The sequence below is a fragment of the Saimiri boliviensis genome, chromosome 13 (genome assembly GCF_048565385.1).
Source record: "Saimiri boliviensis isolate mSaiBol1 chromosome 13, mSaiBol1.pri, whole genome shotgun sequence".
NCBI classification, from domain to species: domain Eukaryota; kingdom Metazoa; phylum Chordata; class Mammalia; order Primates; family Cebidae; genus Saimiri; species Saimiri boliviensis.
The window spans coordinates 12,896,619-12,913,679 of NC_133461.1; the positions used below are offsets into that span (position 1 = coordinate 12,896,619).

A 17,061-nucleotide genomic window follows, 5' to 3' on the forward strand; every position below is an offset into this window, starting at 1 on the left:
AGAAGAGTAATTGTACATGTGTTGAAGCGTTTATTGTTTGTTTTCATGAATTTTTTGAATAGACTCTCTAGGTAAATGAATCAGTCTGACTAAGTGTAATGATTTCAGAATTTTAAATACAAAATAGATTAATAACATCAAAATGATATGAAATATTCTAACAGGATATTGTCTACCAAGTGAAATTATTGTGTTTAATTAGAAAATGCATTATTTCAGATCATGTGCTTTGATAGATAACTTTGAAAATCTTGTATATTTACTGCATTTGTAAAAATAATGGATCCCAAGTATTAGAAAATAAACTGTGTCATGTGTAATTAACACAAATGAAGTCAGCCCTATCAGCACACATTTAATATTGGTAGTCCCTATAAATTGCGATATCTGATTACAAAGCTGTTTTCTATGTTATACATAGGTTTCATATATTAATCAAAGACACTTTAGAATTGAATTAAGTAATTCAATAATAAATAAATACTTTAAATAATTAAATAATTAAGTAATATTAATTAAATATTTAATAACATTAAATAGTAATTTTACTACATAATTTAGATGATTCATCTGATTACATCGTTAGGGTTTAGGTAATGTCAAAACACTAATGATTTAGTGTGGATATTTTAGTTGTCTTCTCATTAGAAATTTCCCTTCCTTTTCTTTGAACTTACTGGATTGTATCTCTATACTATTGTCTTGAGTATATGTGACAATTACATACAAATTTCCCTCATGTAGTTGAAAAAATTACGCACATGGATTTTTGTTTTAGATAACACAGCTGTCATTTTGACTAATAGAACTGGTTTTAACCTACAAGGAGAGCCTGTCTTCTACATCTCCATCTTAATTGCCGACAACGGAACCCCGTCACTCACAAGTACAAACACCCTTACTGTCCAAGTCTGTGACTGTGATGACACTGGGAGCACACAGACCTGCCAGTACCAGGAACTTATGCTTTCCGTGGGATTCAAGACAGAAGTCATAATTGCTGTTCTCATTTGCATTATGATAATATTTGGTAGGTAGTGCTGAACTGAACATATGTTCATTTATTTAAAATAACCTGATAAATATATAAAATAGTAAATTCTATTACAGCGTTAGAATGTGGGTTTGTGTGTATGTTTATTGGTTCTCTGAATGTAGTACGATTCCTAAACCAACTGGAGTGAATAAGCGGATAAATATAGGTAAGCTGCAAATCAGTGACCTTTGAATTGTATGAGGATGTGAGTGTGTGTGTGTGTACACATCTGTTTATGCATGTTCTTGACACATACAATGTAACAATATAAAATAATAAAAATTAGTAAAAATCATGGAGAGCTTCTCTGGAGTCTTATTGTAATCCAGGAGACACTCTTCAGTGTTTTACATACACTGCGATTTGATCCTCACAATAACCTTAAAGTAGTAATTATGATCACCTATATTTTATAGATTAAGAAATAGAATCTCAAGAAGCTATGTGCTTTATGAAGGGTCATGAAGCTAGCAAATTATGTGCTAAGATTCCATGACTGCAACACACTGTTATCCAACATTGTACTGAAACTCACTAGGGCCCAAGGTGCATTAAAAAAAATAATAATAATAAAACACAGTAAAATTTACTATCTTAGCAATTTTCAAACATAAAATACATTATTATTAACTATAGTTACCATGCTGTAAAATAGATCTCTTGAATTTATTTCTAGTGTCTAACTGAAATTTTGTGTCCTTTGACCAACGTCTCTTCATTCTCTTACCCTCTATCCTGCTGGTACCATTCTACTGTCTACTTATACGCAGTTTTGTTGTTGTTGTTGTTGTTGTTGCTTTAGATTTCACAACGTGAGGTCTTGCAGTGTTTGCTTTCTGTGCCTGGCTTCTTTCACTTAGTATGATGTTATCTAGTTTTATCTATGTTGTTGCAAATGACAGAACTTCTTTCTTGCTTAAGACTAAATAGTATTCATTGTGTCTATATACTACATTTCCCTTATCCACTCATTCACTGATGGAAACTTAGGTTCCATCCATTCCATATCTTGGCTATTGTAAATAATGCTGTAAAGGACATGGAAGTGTGAATATCTCTTCAACAATTTTATTTATCAGTATGTAAGGTGATGAATATATTAAATTGATTTAATCATTCCACATTGTTTACATATATCAAATACCACATTGTATGTCAAAGTATATGTTTTTATTTGTCAATTGAAACTAAAAATAATTCTAAAATCTTTTTGTGAATAGAAAGAACAGTAAATGTTAGACATGAAGAAGGTAAAAGAGAATGCCTTTTTAAGTCAAAGAACTAAACAGAAAGAAATCCCATTAAAAGAGCTCTATTAATTTTTGTTTGCTTGTTTTATTCCACTGCTATAATTGTTTTTATAAGCAGATAATTTATGTTTATTTCAAAGATGAGGCAGCTGAACTCCAAAAGGTCTTAATTGGGCTTTCAGGACTATAAATATTTATCTAGTATAAACTTTTCCTTTTTTTTAACACCAAAATATAGAATCTAAACTCTGCTCTTGCCTCCCTGAAAACTTCAAACCAAAATCCAATGAAATTACATTGAATAAGTGAGAGCAAATGTTATCAGCCACTGTTTCTGAAATGCCAAACTGACCACTCAAACTAGCATGGGATATGTTTCAGGACCTGCCTTAACTTCACTCAACTTGTCTTTCTCAAGGCTTCAAACCCCATCCATTCCTCACCTATCACCTACCATTATGTTTGTTTTGGACCTAGCTTCAGTTTTTAAAATTACTTTGAATGATCTTTGATTATAAAACTGAATTCATAGCTTCATAGCTAGATACCAGAAGCAAAGACAGTAGTAAAAACATAATTTGGGGGAATTACAGATACTGACCTATCTATAGTTACAGACTTAAACCAAGCCCAGAAAACCTACAAACAAACAAGGGGCAGCTTCCCAGTTAAAAACGTGGGTAAAATTCAGCAGGTAGGAGTTATGGGTCAACTATTATAATAACGATTTCTTTTGCAATTTTGTAAATATTTATCTCCAATTCAGATAGAAAAGTATTAGACTCCTTTGTATTTCAACCATATATATCATGCAAATTCTGAAGCACAATACCTGAATGTAAACATGGTGACCTTATTTACTTAAGGAACACTGTTTTGGATATTTTAAATGCAAGTTTTCTATAAATATTTTATGGCTAACATATTTCTCATTGTGATACTATTCATAACATGACTTCATGTTTGTTTCAAATTCTACATATAAAGCTCTGAACAGCTACATAAGATCCTAGATTGGGTCTTGGTTAATCTTTGAAACCCACATACAAAGACACACACGCATATACACACCCACACACACACCCACACACACAGATTTTATTTAAAATTAAAACAAAGTGTTCTGAGATTTTTCTGTTTCTACATGATGTTAAAATTATCTTATGTAATAAATATTAATTCTAGACACACATGTTATGATTTCAAACACATGATAGTTTGGAATTTCTGAAATTTATGTGATATCATAGAGCACAGGCTCTAAGCCAACTTTTTAATTCTGCCTATTTTTGTATCGTCTTTATAATTGATACAAGTTAGACATATTCACGGGGTACAGTGTGTCGTTTCAATATCTGTACATATTGTATAATGCTCATCTGCATAATTCACATATTAATTACTTAAAACATTTAGCTTTACTTTGTGGTGATAACATTCAAATTTATCTCTTCTACCTATTTTGAAATAAATTATTATTAGCTATAGTCACCCTACAGTGTAATAGAACACTAGAACTTATTCCTCCTCTCCCACTGTACTTTGTACCAACTGAATAACCTCTTTGCATCTCCACTCGCCTGGCCCCTTTCCAAGCCTTGGTACCTACCACTGTATCCTCTACTTGTATGAAATCAACTTTTTTAGATTCCACATATAAGTGAGATCATACAGTGCTTGTCTTTCTGTGCCTAGCTTATTTTACTTAATACGATGTCTGGCAGATTCATCCATGTTTCTGTCAATGACAGGACTTCACTGTTGGTGGCTGAGCAGTATCTCATTGTATCTCTTAACTAGCTGTGGCTTTCTAGAGATGTCATTTAACATCTGTGTGCTTCAGTTTTCTCATCTATAATCGGAAATAATAGCATAATGGCTTTCGGAAGAATAAAATCAACCAATAAATATAAAACTTTTAGAACAATGCCTGATATATACTTTATAGTTAATACATATTAACTTAGAAAGTAATTATGCCATGGAATTTTGCTTCAGTAAGGAATATCAAACTGCTATGTTGCTCTGAGCTACTATTAATATGAAGTATTGGCCACTAAAGTTGACAAATGCATTCAGGTTGCAAAATTTTATCATTCTACTTTATTCTATTTTAATATGTGAGAAAAAACAGATTTTGAATGTCAAATTGTTCATCATTTAAGATAGTTCACTATAGTTTTACGGTTTTCTTTGTCTCTAAGTCATCAGCCAGAAAAATCGTGATACTTTCGTCATTTTTCAAGTCCCTCTGGCAAATTTTCAATAACAAATGTATCCTTTTGCCTTATAATCATAAAGTTTAAGCACTCATCTTGAGCTTGAAATGAGAGCAAAGACTGGAAAGTTTATAATATTCTTTACTGCTTATTGATATTCTGATATGCTTTCTTCTTCAGGTTTTATTTTTTTGACTTTGGGCTTAAAACCACGAAGGAAACAGATTCTATTTCCTGAGAAAAGTGAAGATTTCAGAGAGAATATATTCCGATATGATGATGAAGGGGGTGGAGAAGAAGATACAGAGGCCTTCGATATAGCAGAGCTGAGGAGTGGTACCGTCATGCGGGAACGCAAGCCGGGGAAAAGCACCTGCGCCGAGATCAGGAGCCTATACCGGCAGTCTTTGCAAGTGGGCCCCGACAGTGCCGTATTCAGGCAGTTCATTCTGGAAAAGCTCGAAGAAGCTAATACGGATCCGTGTGCTCCTCCTTTTGATTCCCTCCAGACCTACGCTTTTGAGGGAACAGGGTCATTAGCTGGATCCCTGAGCTCCTTAGAATCAGCAGTCTCTGATCAGGATGAAAGCTACGATTACCTTAACGAGTTGGGACCTCGCTTTAACAGATTAGCATGCATGTTTGGTTCTGCAGTGCAGTCAAATAATTAGGGCTTTTTAACATCAAAATTTTTTAAAGTGCTAATGTGTATTCGAACCAAATGGTAGTCTTAGTAAAGAGTTTTGTGTCCCGGCTTGTTGGCCAGGAAAGCCCTAGTCTACAGAGTTTTGTGATTTCCCTGGAATAAATACCCAATGGTTATTTTAAGCTAACTACATGCTGTGGTTGAACAGAGATGTGGAAAGAGATGTAAACAATCAACTCACAGGCATCAGTACAAGCCAGCTCTAGCATATAACTAAAATATTCCTCTATTATTTTTCAATGTAATCTAATGCAAATATTCGAAATTTTTAAATGGTAAATGTGAGAAAGGCACTGAATTGAGTTATCTTAGTGTTGTTTTATTTACCCATTTTTATTCCTTCACAGTATAAGAATAAAATGTTTATGTGGCTAAGTTCCTGATACTATATGGAGATAAACTTCAACACCTAGGGTAATGTGGGTGATTACATGTTTAAAAACATTTAACTTATATGAAAAGCAGGTTTCTGGCTAAAATTCCATGGTTCGTTCTAGTTTGATATTTTAAAACCTTTGCCAAGAGCACTCTTGCAAACTGATTTCAGATTTGATCAGATACTTGGTATATATTAATTAATTAGAGTTGTATAGTATAAATTTGTATTTTTTTATGTTACAACTTTGTATAAAAAGGGAAAATATATTTAGACATTTGTCATAGATTATCTTCATATGCAACTCAAAACACATTCTTATGTCAAAATACAATAGCACAATACAAGTCAATATTTACTCATAATTAAATGCAAAATTCATGAAATTGGTGGAAAGTGTGGCAAAATTGAAGTGACTTTTTATACCTACTAAAAATGATTTAGACAAGTTAAAGGAATACTGGATTCATACTTCAATTACTGTTAACTCTATTATGATCAACTGAATTGACTGTTACCAGTAATAGAATAAAACATCACTCAATTCTCAGTATTTCCTTTTCTGTTAAGAGCTTAGAAAATGATTGATGTTTCAGTGTCATTTTTATATTTCTGAATACAAAATCAGGTGCAATAGTTGTGTTTATTGCAGCCTTAAGAAGGAAATCAATGCTAAGCTGTTGGGCATACAGCTTTATGGTAACATTAGATAACGAGATAATAAAACACTTTAATTTTAATTGACCTTTTAAGAATGATCTTTGTTATTATATCCAAATCAAGGTGGACTTCAAAATTTATAGTTTGAACAAGAAGAGAACAGTGAATATAAAGTTAAAATTGATTCATATGATCATATTTTATTAATAGCATGTGAAACTGAGCTGAACCCAATTGGCCATATGTGTTTAAATCAAATAATTTGCGTAATTTTGAACCATGGATGGAGTAGTTACATGGTTGTAATATTTTTTCTTGGTACTTTGAAATTTAAACATCTATATCACATGATAAAGAAAATTTTTCATCAATCTGAAACAGGCATCATTAGGTTGGTGACACAAATATGATCACTTTGCAAAAGCATGAGAAAATCAGATTTCAAGTAAAATAATTTAGGAAGATTTTAAAAGTAGATGAGAAGACATAAGATGTCGTTAACCCTTATGAATTGATATCATTATTTACTTTGGAAAGAGTAAAAACACCAAACAAGAGAAAATTTAAAAGAGCAAAAATTTGCAAGTCAAATAGAAATGTACAAATTCAAAGAACATTTATGTTTCTATCATATTGACATGAAAATTGAAAACGTAAAAAAGAATGTTAAGTAATCCTGGTAGAAAACTAGAAAGTATGATACACAACAGATGGAGCAATCCATGGAAAATAGACTAGTAAAAGGAAATAAGACTTTCTGCGGATCACAGAAGTTTTGTATGAATAAAAGCCTTATAAACAAGGAATAAATTTGGATGAATAACTCATTAAAATGCATATTAATGGAATACCCATACAAGTAGTTTTAACATTTGTGTCCAGTGGCAGGAAAAAGATATATTAATCTAGATCCTGGTTGAGGTGGTGTTAAGATTGTCAATGGTAAGATACACAGGAAAAGCACAGACACGATTGCACATCTGTTTGGAAGTCTAAAATATGTTCCTTTTCACAACATCAAAAGATGCTATCTGATTTTAGTAGAGAAGTTCCAACTTTCTAGAAATTATACCTTGTAATATTTTCAAGAACTATTTTACATTTTTTCTAGTCACATGAGTGTTGCAAGAACACAGCTCTTAAGCTAACAGCATTACATTAAGAATTTACTTTTGTAAATTTTAATAAAGTCTAAATTAATGCAAAATATTTATGAAAATAGCACAGCTTCCCATTAATACCCACAGTACTTAATTATCCCCCTCAGTTGACTCACAGCTTTGTATGTAAGCTTTAAATTGTTAAAGATAAAAATAAGAAAATTAAGACCAGTGCTTGTGCTTCAGCCTAACAGACTGTGTTTAAATTGGTTGCTTTCAATTAAATGAACATATAATATTTGCTAAACTGCTTAATCTTTCCAGACCTCACTTTGTAATCTGTAAAATGAGGTTCAATCAACCTATTTCACATAGTTGTTATGAAGAATTAATAATAAGATAACGTAGAACCAGAAGCACCAACAGTGCCTGACAAAATGTAACTGCTCAATAAACAACAGTGGACTATTATAACAACACCTGATGTTATTCTGTTAGAATGCATGGTCTGTTTCTTTCCCAAGTCTGGGTGATCTCCACAGCTTTGCAGCTTAATAACAAGAAAAATTAAGTTCCTCACCTTCCCCATAAGTCATGAACTTTCCCATCCCTGCTTACTTCTGCAGTTTCTCCCCTTTCCTCTCTCCACCTCAGTTACTAAAGCAGTCTTCCTTCAGACACTTCTATTTTCCATTACCTCATTTCATTCAGGTCTGTGATCAGCTGCAACTTCCTCAGAAAGACCACTGCTGCTTCCAGTGACTCTGGCTTCGTCTTGCTTTGTATTAAATTACTCAGGTACCTAGTATTATTGTTGTCTTTATTCATTATTCAAATATAACCTTGAGTGGGCAAGAAATTGTTCAGTTTTGTTCCTTTCTCATTTTCCAAAATGTTTATGCCACATAGAAAGTGACCAATAAATATTTCTGGAATGAATGTAGTAATGAATCCAATCTATTTTACTTAGTCATTTGTAGAATTTCTTTTGGTTTCCATTGATTATTTTTATAGGTGATTAATATGGTATTAATGTGTTTTTCAAAATGGGTTAGTGCTGAGTAGTTACTGAAATACAGTAAAGATTTTTCAAAATCTTTCTAAAAATTACATAACTTTGGCATTTATCTTGCTTGAACTCATTGATACACCTGGAGGAAAAAACAGTTGATGAAGTTGCACTGTTCAACAAAAACAGCTTATTTAATGATGGCCATAGAAAGTCTCATATGAATAAATTTTCACAAAATGTAAGAAATATGAAATTATGCATCATGCATAAGAATCCTACTTCATATTTTAAAGTAGAACTTGGTAACAGATGCATAATAGGGCTCTCAGGGCTACTCAAAACCTGCAAGGTGGCTTTTAGACTTTGTATATTCTTTGATATTTGATAGCAAAAGAAAGACAGGGAGACTAAGTAGACAGATAAATGGAGGAAAGGAATATGTGACTTTTTACATATTCAAATCTGTCTACCTATGGAAATTGTGATTTCCTGAAAGAAGAAAGACTAGCATCTCAATCGCAAGTAGTTCCTTGAGACCTATTAGAAACATTTGCTGCCCTTTTATTCCTAGAGAGTTCTGAAACTGGCTGGCCAATCCATCTGAAATACCAGAAAGAGGAGAGGGTAGTAACTGGGAAGTGCCTTTCCCAGTCTTTGTTTGACAGGGTGAAGCTGAACGAGTTTTCAGTAGTTTAAGGGACTACAGCTGTAGAAATTGTGCACAGATGGAGGTGAAAGGGAGCTTAAGATCGTCATCCAAATAATACATCACACAGGTGAGGGAACAACAGAGATCTCACGTCTTTGAGCTGTGTCTCTGAATCGTTCATGCATGTGCTCCATGATAGAGGACCAGCTTTCAGATGCCCATGGTCACCGTGGTCACCGACTGTGAGGTTATGATAGCACCAGAATATTTATTCTGCCCTTCTTTCATCTACCTTTCTGCCCAGACCTCAGAGGATCAGAAGCAGCAGAGGTCTGCTCCTCTGGGAAAGGTGAGGAGATGTATCAGATAGATCATATACTAGATGTGAGAAAGGTCTTTCATAAATAGAATAGATTTTAAAAGATATTTTAAAGTGACAAGAAGCTGTGGAAACTGTCTGATATTTGGCCAAGGTGGGCATCAGTAAAACCAATGCAAATATGTCTCCAACTGAATAAAATAATCCATTTTCCTGATGATTCCCACCAAATTACATACTAATAGGCCGGAAACACAGTAAATCAATTTGGCATTTCATGTAGTTTAAATAATTTGAAATTCACTTTTGAAAATATAAACCATAAGCAAAATAGAAAAAGTAAATATAATTTATAGTGTCCTTACAACAGCTGAAAGCATATTAAAATAATTTACACAGCTTTATTTCATGCAGTTCCTTTGTATTTATTCATTTTAATATTTAAAATCTATTTCCTATTGATTTCCACGGTGCTAAGTGATTTATCTCAGCTACGAATAAGGCTGGGCATTAAAACTACAATATTTTTATGATTATATGGAGGTAGAAATCAGTACAATGTTTTGTCTGTAAAACGGAGAAAAGTTGATGTATAGTATTCACATGTGGTAAAGTTAAACATTTCCGTAATATTACCTAGTTGGTATGCTAGTGAAAGTAAGCAAGTAGCCTATGCAGTTCATTTTAATTAATTTTTTGTTGCCGACATTATTTGCTATGTAACCCTGAATAAGTTATTTAGAATCTTTTCCCTTGATATTTTCATCTGTGCAATGGGAATATTAACACTACATAAGTCATACGATTCTTGTAGAAAGCAACTTAAATAATATTAAGGAATGTAGAATTTTACCAAATATATAGCAAACACTTAACATTTTTACCAGTTGTCATTATTGTAAAAACAAGAATCATTATGTTATTAATTTTTCCTTTAGTAAGGTTTATAGACCTATCTCTTTTTTTCAGAGCCTCATTTTTATTATTATGATTGTACTTTAAGTTCTGGGTATATGTGCAGAACACACATGAGGCCTCTTTTACTCAAGTACCAGAATTAATATGGAGAAGAAAGTGAATTAATTGAGGGCAATAATTATCTTTGTCTTACTTAACTGCCTCCTCACCCTGACCCTCCCAGGGTAATTTTCTATTATCAAAGGAAGAAATTAATTGTTCAACTTATATATTATGTATGAGGTGCTCTGATGAAAATTCATTCTATGATATTTATTTGGGAGAAAATTGCTGGAAAGTTAAGTAACCAACTTATTTTGTGGCAATGTTCCCTAGATATAGATATTTCAAGAGAAAACCTGTTAAAAAAAGGAGTTGGTTTTGTTCATTTTATAAGTGAAAAAAATCCTATATTATTTTAGAATTACATAGAAGAAAAAAAGAAACATACTAATAGCACTAACAGATAGTTTTTCAAACATATTGTTAATACCTAAGATCTGTTGTCAATAGTTGTGATTTTATACTAAGAAATAAAAATTAAATTACCAGCAGATTGTCGCTTCTGACAATACAAGATGAAAAGCTTCACCCTTGACATGCCTATCTGCTTTCCCCTGTTCTCGTGCTTTTGGAAAATAAAAACTAAGGTCACATTGCCATATGTTCTCTGATGGGTACAATTTTATCAACTAGCCTTCGCATATCTGAGCCGATCTTAGGTCTCAGGAAAATTCTAGGCAATTTTCCAGCTAAAACTGACACCTCAATTTTCAGAAACATTTTTCTTATCCCAGATGACCTCTATGTTACTCTGGAAGCTTTCTTTGTAGAATTGATTATTTATTTTCAACACTATGTAAAACATATATATTGACACTTGACATATTCAATTTATATAGACAGAATTTCACCAATAATTTTAAAATATTTTAAGTTTTACTAATTGTAAAATAAAATTAGATATATCATACAGTATATTTATTCATAATATATTTATTCATTATCAAACACTGTTAATTTGTCCCATTAATGCAGTTTTTAACAGCAAAAATCTCCCTCTTTTTATAACGTATTAACTATACCCATGCTTGTTACTTATTTACTTTTTTGCATAAAGACCAGAAAAGGAAATTTGTACAAAAGGACATACCAGAAAAATGTGTGAACCGGGAAAATTCTAAGTTTTCCTCATACTTGTGTTGTCACCTCAGATATTACGTAAATAGCAAGCAGCAAACCTTTTATGCTAAGAGCATCTATTATACTAGCAGCATCTACTGAGTCTCTAATTTGAATGCTATGTAATAAACCTGGAATAGAATCTTAAATTAATTACCTGTGTCCTGACTGAAAAAGTAATGATGAGAAGCACCTGGAGGTGGAGTCAGACAATGGGGCCAAGGCAAGAGGTCGGTGCTGAGGTGAGACGGGTGCTGAGCTCAGTTCCCAGTCACACCTTGCAAAGGTACAGCTGCTACTAACTGGTCTTCTTGGAGTTGCACTACAAATCAAAAGAATGAAACGTTTATAACACTGGACTTATTTCTTTCAGTTTTTAATGAATATGCCAAACATGTCTGTTCTAAATCTCTCCTTCTCTTCGTGTCTTTAAGCAGTTATAACTCCTGGCCTTATTCTAAGTGTTTTTAAGGTATTATTTCATTTAATGAGGTAGGCATGGTTATTACCTCCAAGATACTAATAAGGAAACCAACACACAGAGAGTCTTTGCATTGTGCCTGAGGTCATACACTGAATAGTGGCAGAGTTGAAGCTTAAATCCAGGCAAACAAGGGCTAGATTCCAGGCTTTTGTCCACTACAACATACTGGCTGTCCATTTACAGCATACTGGCTGTCCTGTCCTTGACACATGGAGATTCTGGGCATTACAATTCAAGATGAGATTTTGAGTGGGGACAGAGCCAAACCATAACAACTGTCATGGCTCAAAATTAACATGCTGAAAAGCATATCAATCACTCACTTTTAAAAGAGTGAGTATGGTTGCAACCTAACAGACTTAAATGCTGGCTTTCTTAAATTCGTAGTTTTTAGAAAATATTTGCACATAGACAAGCAAGAAATCATGACTCGTTCTCAGAATCAATGAAAAAAATATGTTTTTCAGTATGTCTTGCTAAAGCAGTCCTATTGAAGCCCAAATAAACCAGAGTTCCATCAAAAGTAAGCTGGTCTTATTACTTTTGAAATACTGTAATACACTGTATATGCAATTGTATAAGAAATATATGTATATATTTGAATAAACCTTATTTATATATATATTTTTTTATTTATAAAGCTTAAATCCAGGCAAACAAGTTCTAGATTCCAGGCTTTTGTCCATTATAGCATAACGGCTGTCCATTTACACCACCTCATTCAGTTAGTAAAAAAGGTTGCTTTGATTTGGTATATATATGGTTGCTGATCATTTTTTCCCATTATTTTAGAGGTTAATACTGTATAAATATTATATATTCACATAGATGGGTTAAGGAGGTGAATAGCATTCTTTTAAAAAAAATCCATCTGTCCGTTTTTATGTCATTACTACTAAGTCTGAGTTTCTATTATTAGGTTATATGCCAAATATTGTATTTTATTATTATTATATATTATTATTATTGCCAATCAACTATATAAATAAAACACTCAGAACATCCAAAGGTACAGAAAAACATTGTGTATATATTTATTTATATATCTAAATATTGTTATGTATGTTATATATATTTATATAAATAAATACAAATAAATATGTATATTCTGTAAGTATAAGCAGTACAGATTTCTAAACTGGGTAGAGGAAGGTGTTAGTCTGTTAGGCTGCTATAACAAAATTCCATAAACTGGGTAGCTTTTAAACAACAGACATTTATTTCTCACAGTCTGGAGGTTAGGGATTTCAAGATCAAGGCATTGGCAGATTCAATGTTTGATGAGGTTCCACTTCCTGGCTCATGGATGATCCTTTCTAGCTGTGTTCTTACATGGTGTAAGGAGCAAAGCAGCTCTCTTGGGCCTGTTTTATAAGGGAACTAATCCCATTGATGAGAACTTCACCTTTTTGATCTAATCACTTCCGAAAGACCCTCACCTCTTAATACCATCACATTAGTGGTTAGGTTTCAACAGATGAATTTTGTGAGGACACAAATATTCAAACCACAGAAGAAAGCAAATATATCAGTAGCAAAGATGGAAATACATATTTTAAAATATTCCTAATACAGTCTTCAATTTTACATAATATGCTCCCAATATAATGCACACTTGGACAATTTTCTGGTTCCTAATAGATGAAGATGTTTTGTTAGCATCCTACATGTTATTTTCATTTTCAGTGTTTGAAACACATAATTATTCAAATAATTTGTCTGGTGTAGTATTTAAAACCTATTAAATTTCTGTTTTTAATATTTATAAATTTACAATAACACTGGCTGAAAGTCCTAGACAGAGTCAATGGATTTTAAAGACTCGATGGATGAATATAAGATTTACATTATTTTATTATGAGTAATATAATGTTCTCTATAAGGCCAACACTTGAACTTTTAATGTAATTTCAATATTTACACACTATAATAAATGAACTTATGTCCCCTTTTTAAGGTAAGTAAAAAATGTATGCATTTATTTTGGGCAAAGGAAGCAAGATTTGTTCTTGCTGTTGTTTCAAGCTACTCTGTGGTATTAAAAATAATATTTATTTTATATATAACCTTCATTCTTTAATTTTTCCGAGGCTTTGGTTTGTTTACATGACCATGCTGTTAATGCTTGGAAAATATAAGAATGGTTCTTATGATATTAAAAAACTAAACTACAAAGAAACGGTTTGCCCAGTTACTTGTCTGAATAGTAAATATCTAGAAAAGTAAACATAAAGTAAAATGCAAACCACACTGTAGTCTGGTTAAGACCACATGAAAATAATATTCGTTAGCTCAGTACTATTCAACTGGTGGCCAAGAAAATATTTTTATAATGGTAAAAATTGCAAAAGTAATGCATAGATTAGGAAATATTATTACTCTTAATGATTCCAAGTATAGGATAATAGGATCAAAAAATCTTGGTGTCTGAAAATTTTTTCTTATCTTCTTAAATGTAAAAATTTTAAATGTTACTGTATTGCATGAAAACGAATGTGGCATACTCATGGTAATGTGCTTTATTCATTTGCCTTCCATGATATGGCTTTAGGTTGGCTATTTAGTCTTGTTGCTAACAAGATTTCCACAAATCACCTTGCACACTGATACTACCAAATATATTGCAATTGCAGAAATATATTATGATTACATAGTTTCAAGATGTTCTCTTATGAAAGAACACTATTCATTCCTTAACCTGACCGTCTTGTACTTGTTCTTGATAATGGGAATAAATATTAAATACTTTGGGCAGATATTTACAATTCACACATTGAAAGTGAATGGAACATCCACCCATGTTCAGTAGGCTTTGTGCATATCCAAGTTATCAGATTTATTATGTACTCTCTTATTCTAAATTTACTGTTTTCTTATGTATCTCACCTTTAGACTATGAGAGATTTGACTACATGGACATTTTTAAATTCATTTTTTACTTACATTTCTGCAGAAACACCTGTAATCTAGTAGATTCTCTCTCTCTCTCTCTCTCTCTTTCTCTCTCTCTCTCTCTCATATGAGTGTATGTATAACATATATTACATAAAATATATTTATATAAATATATTTATGTGTATGCAAATGCATGTATTTATGTATGTTTATATAATATATACTATATATATAAATTATATATTAGACAGTGTATATTACATAAAATATACAATGTTTATTATATATAACATATATGATTAATATCTATAATATACATTATATACAATATACATTATATATAATACATATATGTATTTTATATATAAATATATACACACATAAACAAAGAGACTTCAAAATATTTATGGAAAGTGGAATTAAGATATACAAATAAAAATATAAGCCTTATTTCTTAGTATAATCTACATCAAGTTCAAGACATTTTTAAGCAGTAATATCATTTAGTCCCTTCCTAAAGAAGTGAGAGTCCTGGCAATGTATGTCAATGTAATATTTTTCATATTATTAACTGGAGAAAAATCAGTGCCTTTTAAGGATCTTTTTTAAAGATACGGAAAGGAAATAAACTAGAAGGAGGTAAACTGGGGTCGTATGGTGGATGCTTAAGGATTTCCCATCAAAATACTTGCAGAATTGCCCTTGTTCAGTGAGAGGAATTGGCAAGATCATTGTCATAGTGGAGGGATTAGGGTGAAACTTCCCCAAGTGTTTTATGCAAAATCTGTGGCTAAATTTCTCAAAACACTCTCATAACAAGGAGATGTTACTGTTGTTTGAACCTGCGGAATGTCAACAGCAAAATGCCTTGAGCATCCCCAAACACCTATTGCCATGACCTTTGCTTTTGACCAGGCTGCTTTTGCTTTGACTGGACCACTTCCACCTCTTCATAGCTTCTGCTTTAATTGTGCTTTGTGTTAAGGATCATACTGGTAAAGCCATGTTTCATTCTCTTGTTACAACTCTTTGAAGAAATGCTTCGGAATCTGGATGCCACTTGTTTTAAATTTCCTTTGAAGCTCTGCTCTTTCAGTCTGCAGCTGATTTGGGTGCAACATTTGGTACCCACAGAGTCTCTTAATTTTTAATGTTCACTTTTAATTTTTTAGTCAAGTTGTGTAAGTTGAACTAATTGAGATGTCTATGGTGTTGGTAATTGTTAATGTTAGTCGTCTGTCCTCTTCAACTAGAGCATGAACAAGATTAATGATTTCCTCCCAAATCAGTGTGGATGGTCTTCCTGTGCGGGCTTCATCTCCAACATTACCTGATCCCTTCTTGAAATGGTTTATCCATTTACAAACTGCTGATTTCTTTGGGGCATTATCCCCATATACTTTTTATAAAGTGGATTAGTTCATTTTCATGCTGCTGATAAAGGCACAGCTGAGACTGGGCAATTTACAAAAGAAAGACGTTTATTAGACTTACAGTTCCACGTGGCTGGGGAGGCCTCACAATCATGACGGAAACTGAAAGGCATATCTCACATGGCAACAGACAAAAGAGAGTTTGTGCATGAAAACTTCCCCTTAAGATAACCATCACATCTTGTGAGACTTACTATCACAAGAACAGCATGAAAAGGACCGGCCCCCATAATTCAATTACCTCCCAACTAGTCCCTCCCACAACACATGGGAATTCAAGAGGAGATATGGGTGAGAACACAGCCAAACCATATCATAAAGCATCAGAGATTTCATCATTCTTCCACCCAAGCTTCGCCATAATGCTGATGTTTGTTCTTGCTTTAATTTTAGCAGCATTCATGTTGCTCTGATAGGTGCTCTTCTCAAACTGATTTCTATCCTTCCTAGTGCCTCAAACTAGATCCTTAGACCTGTTTCCACAAGCTATTGTGAGTTCATTTTGGTGCAAAAATCTTTAAATTCATCCGTAGTTCTATAACATGCTTTTTCCATGAATTTTGTAAAGACTTTTTTGCGTGTATTTATGTATATATAATACAGACACACACACATATACATACATATATATTCGTGTTCTGGGTTTTATGTGTATATCTATATGTGTGTGTATATCTATATACACACATAAAAGATATATACATATATGTATATGTAGACATGTAAATGCTTTTATGTATACATACATATAACAGAAATGTTCTTTATATATAAACATGTATA

The 17,061-nt window shown here is 32.5% G+C and overlaps 1 protein-coding gene across 4 annotated transcripts in view; it reads left to right on the forward strand.

Annotated features, from left to right (window-relative positions):
* Nucleotides 1-11,190, forward strand: part of CDH19 (cadherin 19) — a 190,283-nt gene extending 179,093 nt beyond the window's left edge. For 2 of the 4 annotated variants that reach the window (XM_074383278.1, XM_010336734.3), the window contains exons 11-12: nucleotides 779-1,030; nucleotides 4,686-11,190. In XM_074383278.1, coding sequence (XP_074239379.1) covers nucleotides 779-1,030; nucleotides 4,686-5,176 — 743 coding nt within the window. In that variant the 3' untranslated portion in view covers nucleotides 5,177-11,190. Of the gene's footprint in view, nucleotides 1-778; nucleotides 1,031-4,685 lie in introns of those variants that run through there. The other 2 variants (XM_074383279.1, XM_074383280.1) reach the window with 2 other exon arrangements.
* The last annotated feature ends 5,871 nt before the right edge of the window (nucleotides 11,191-17,061 follow it).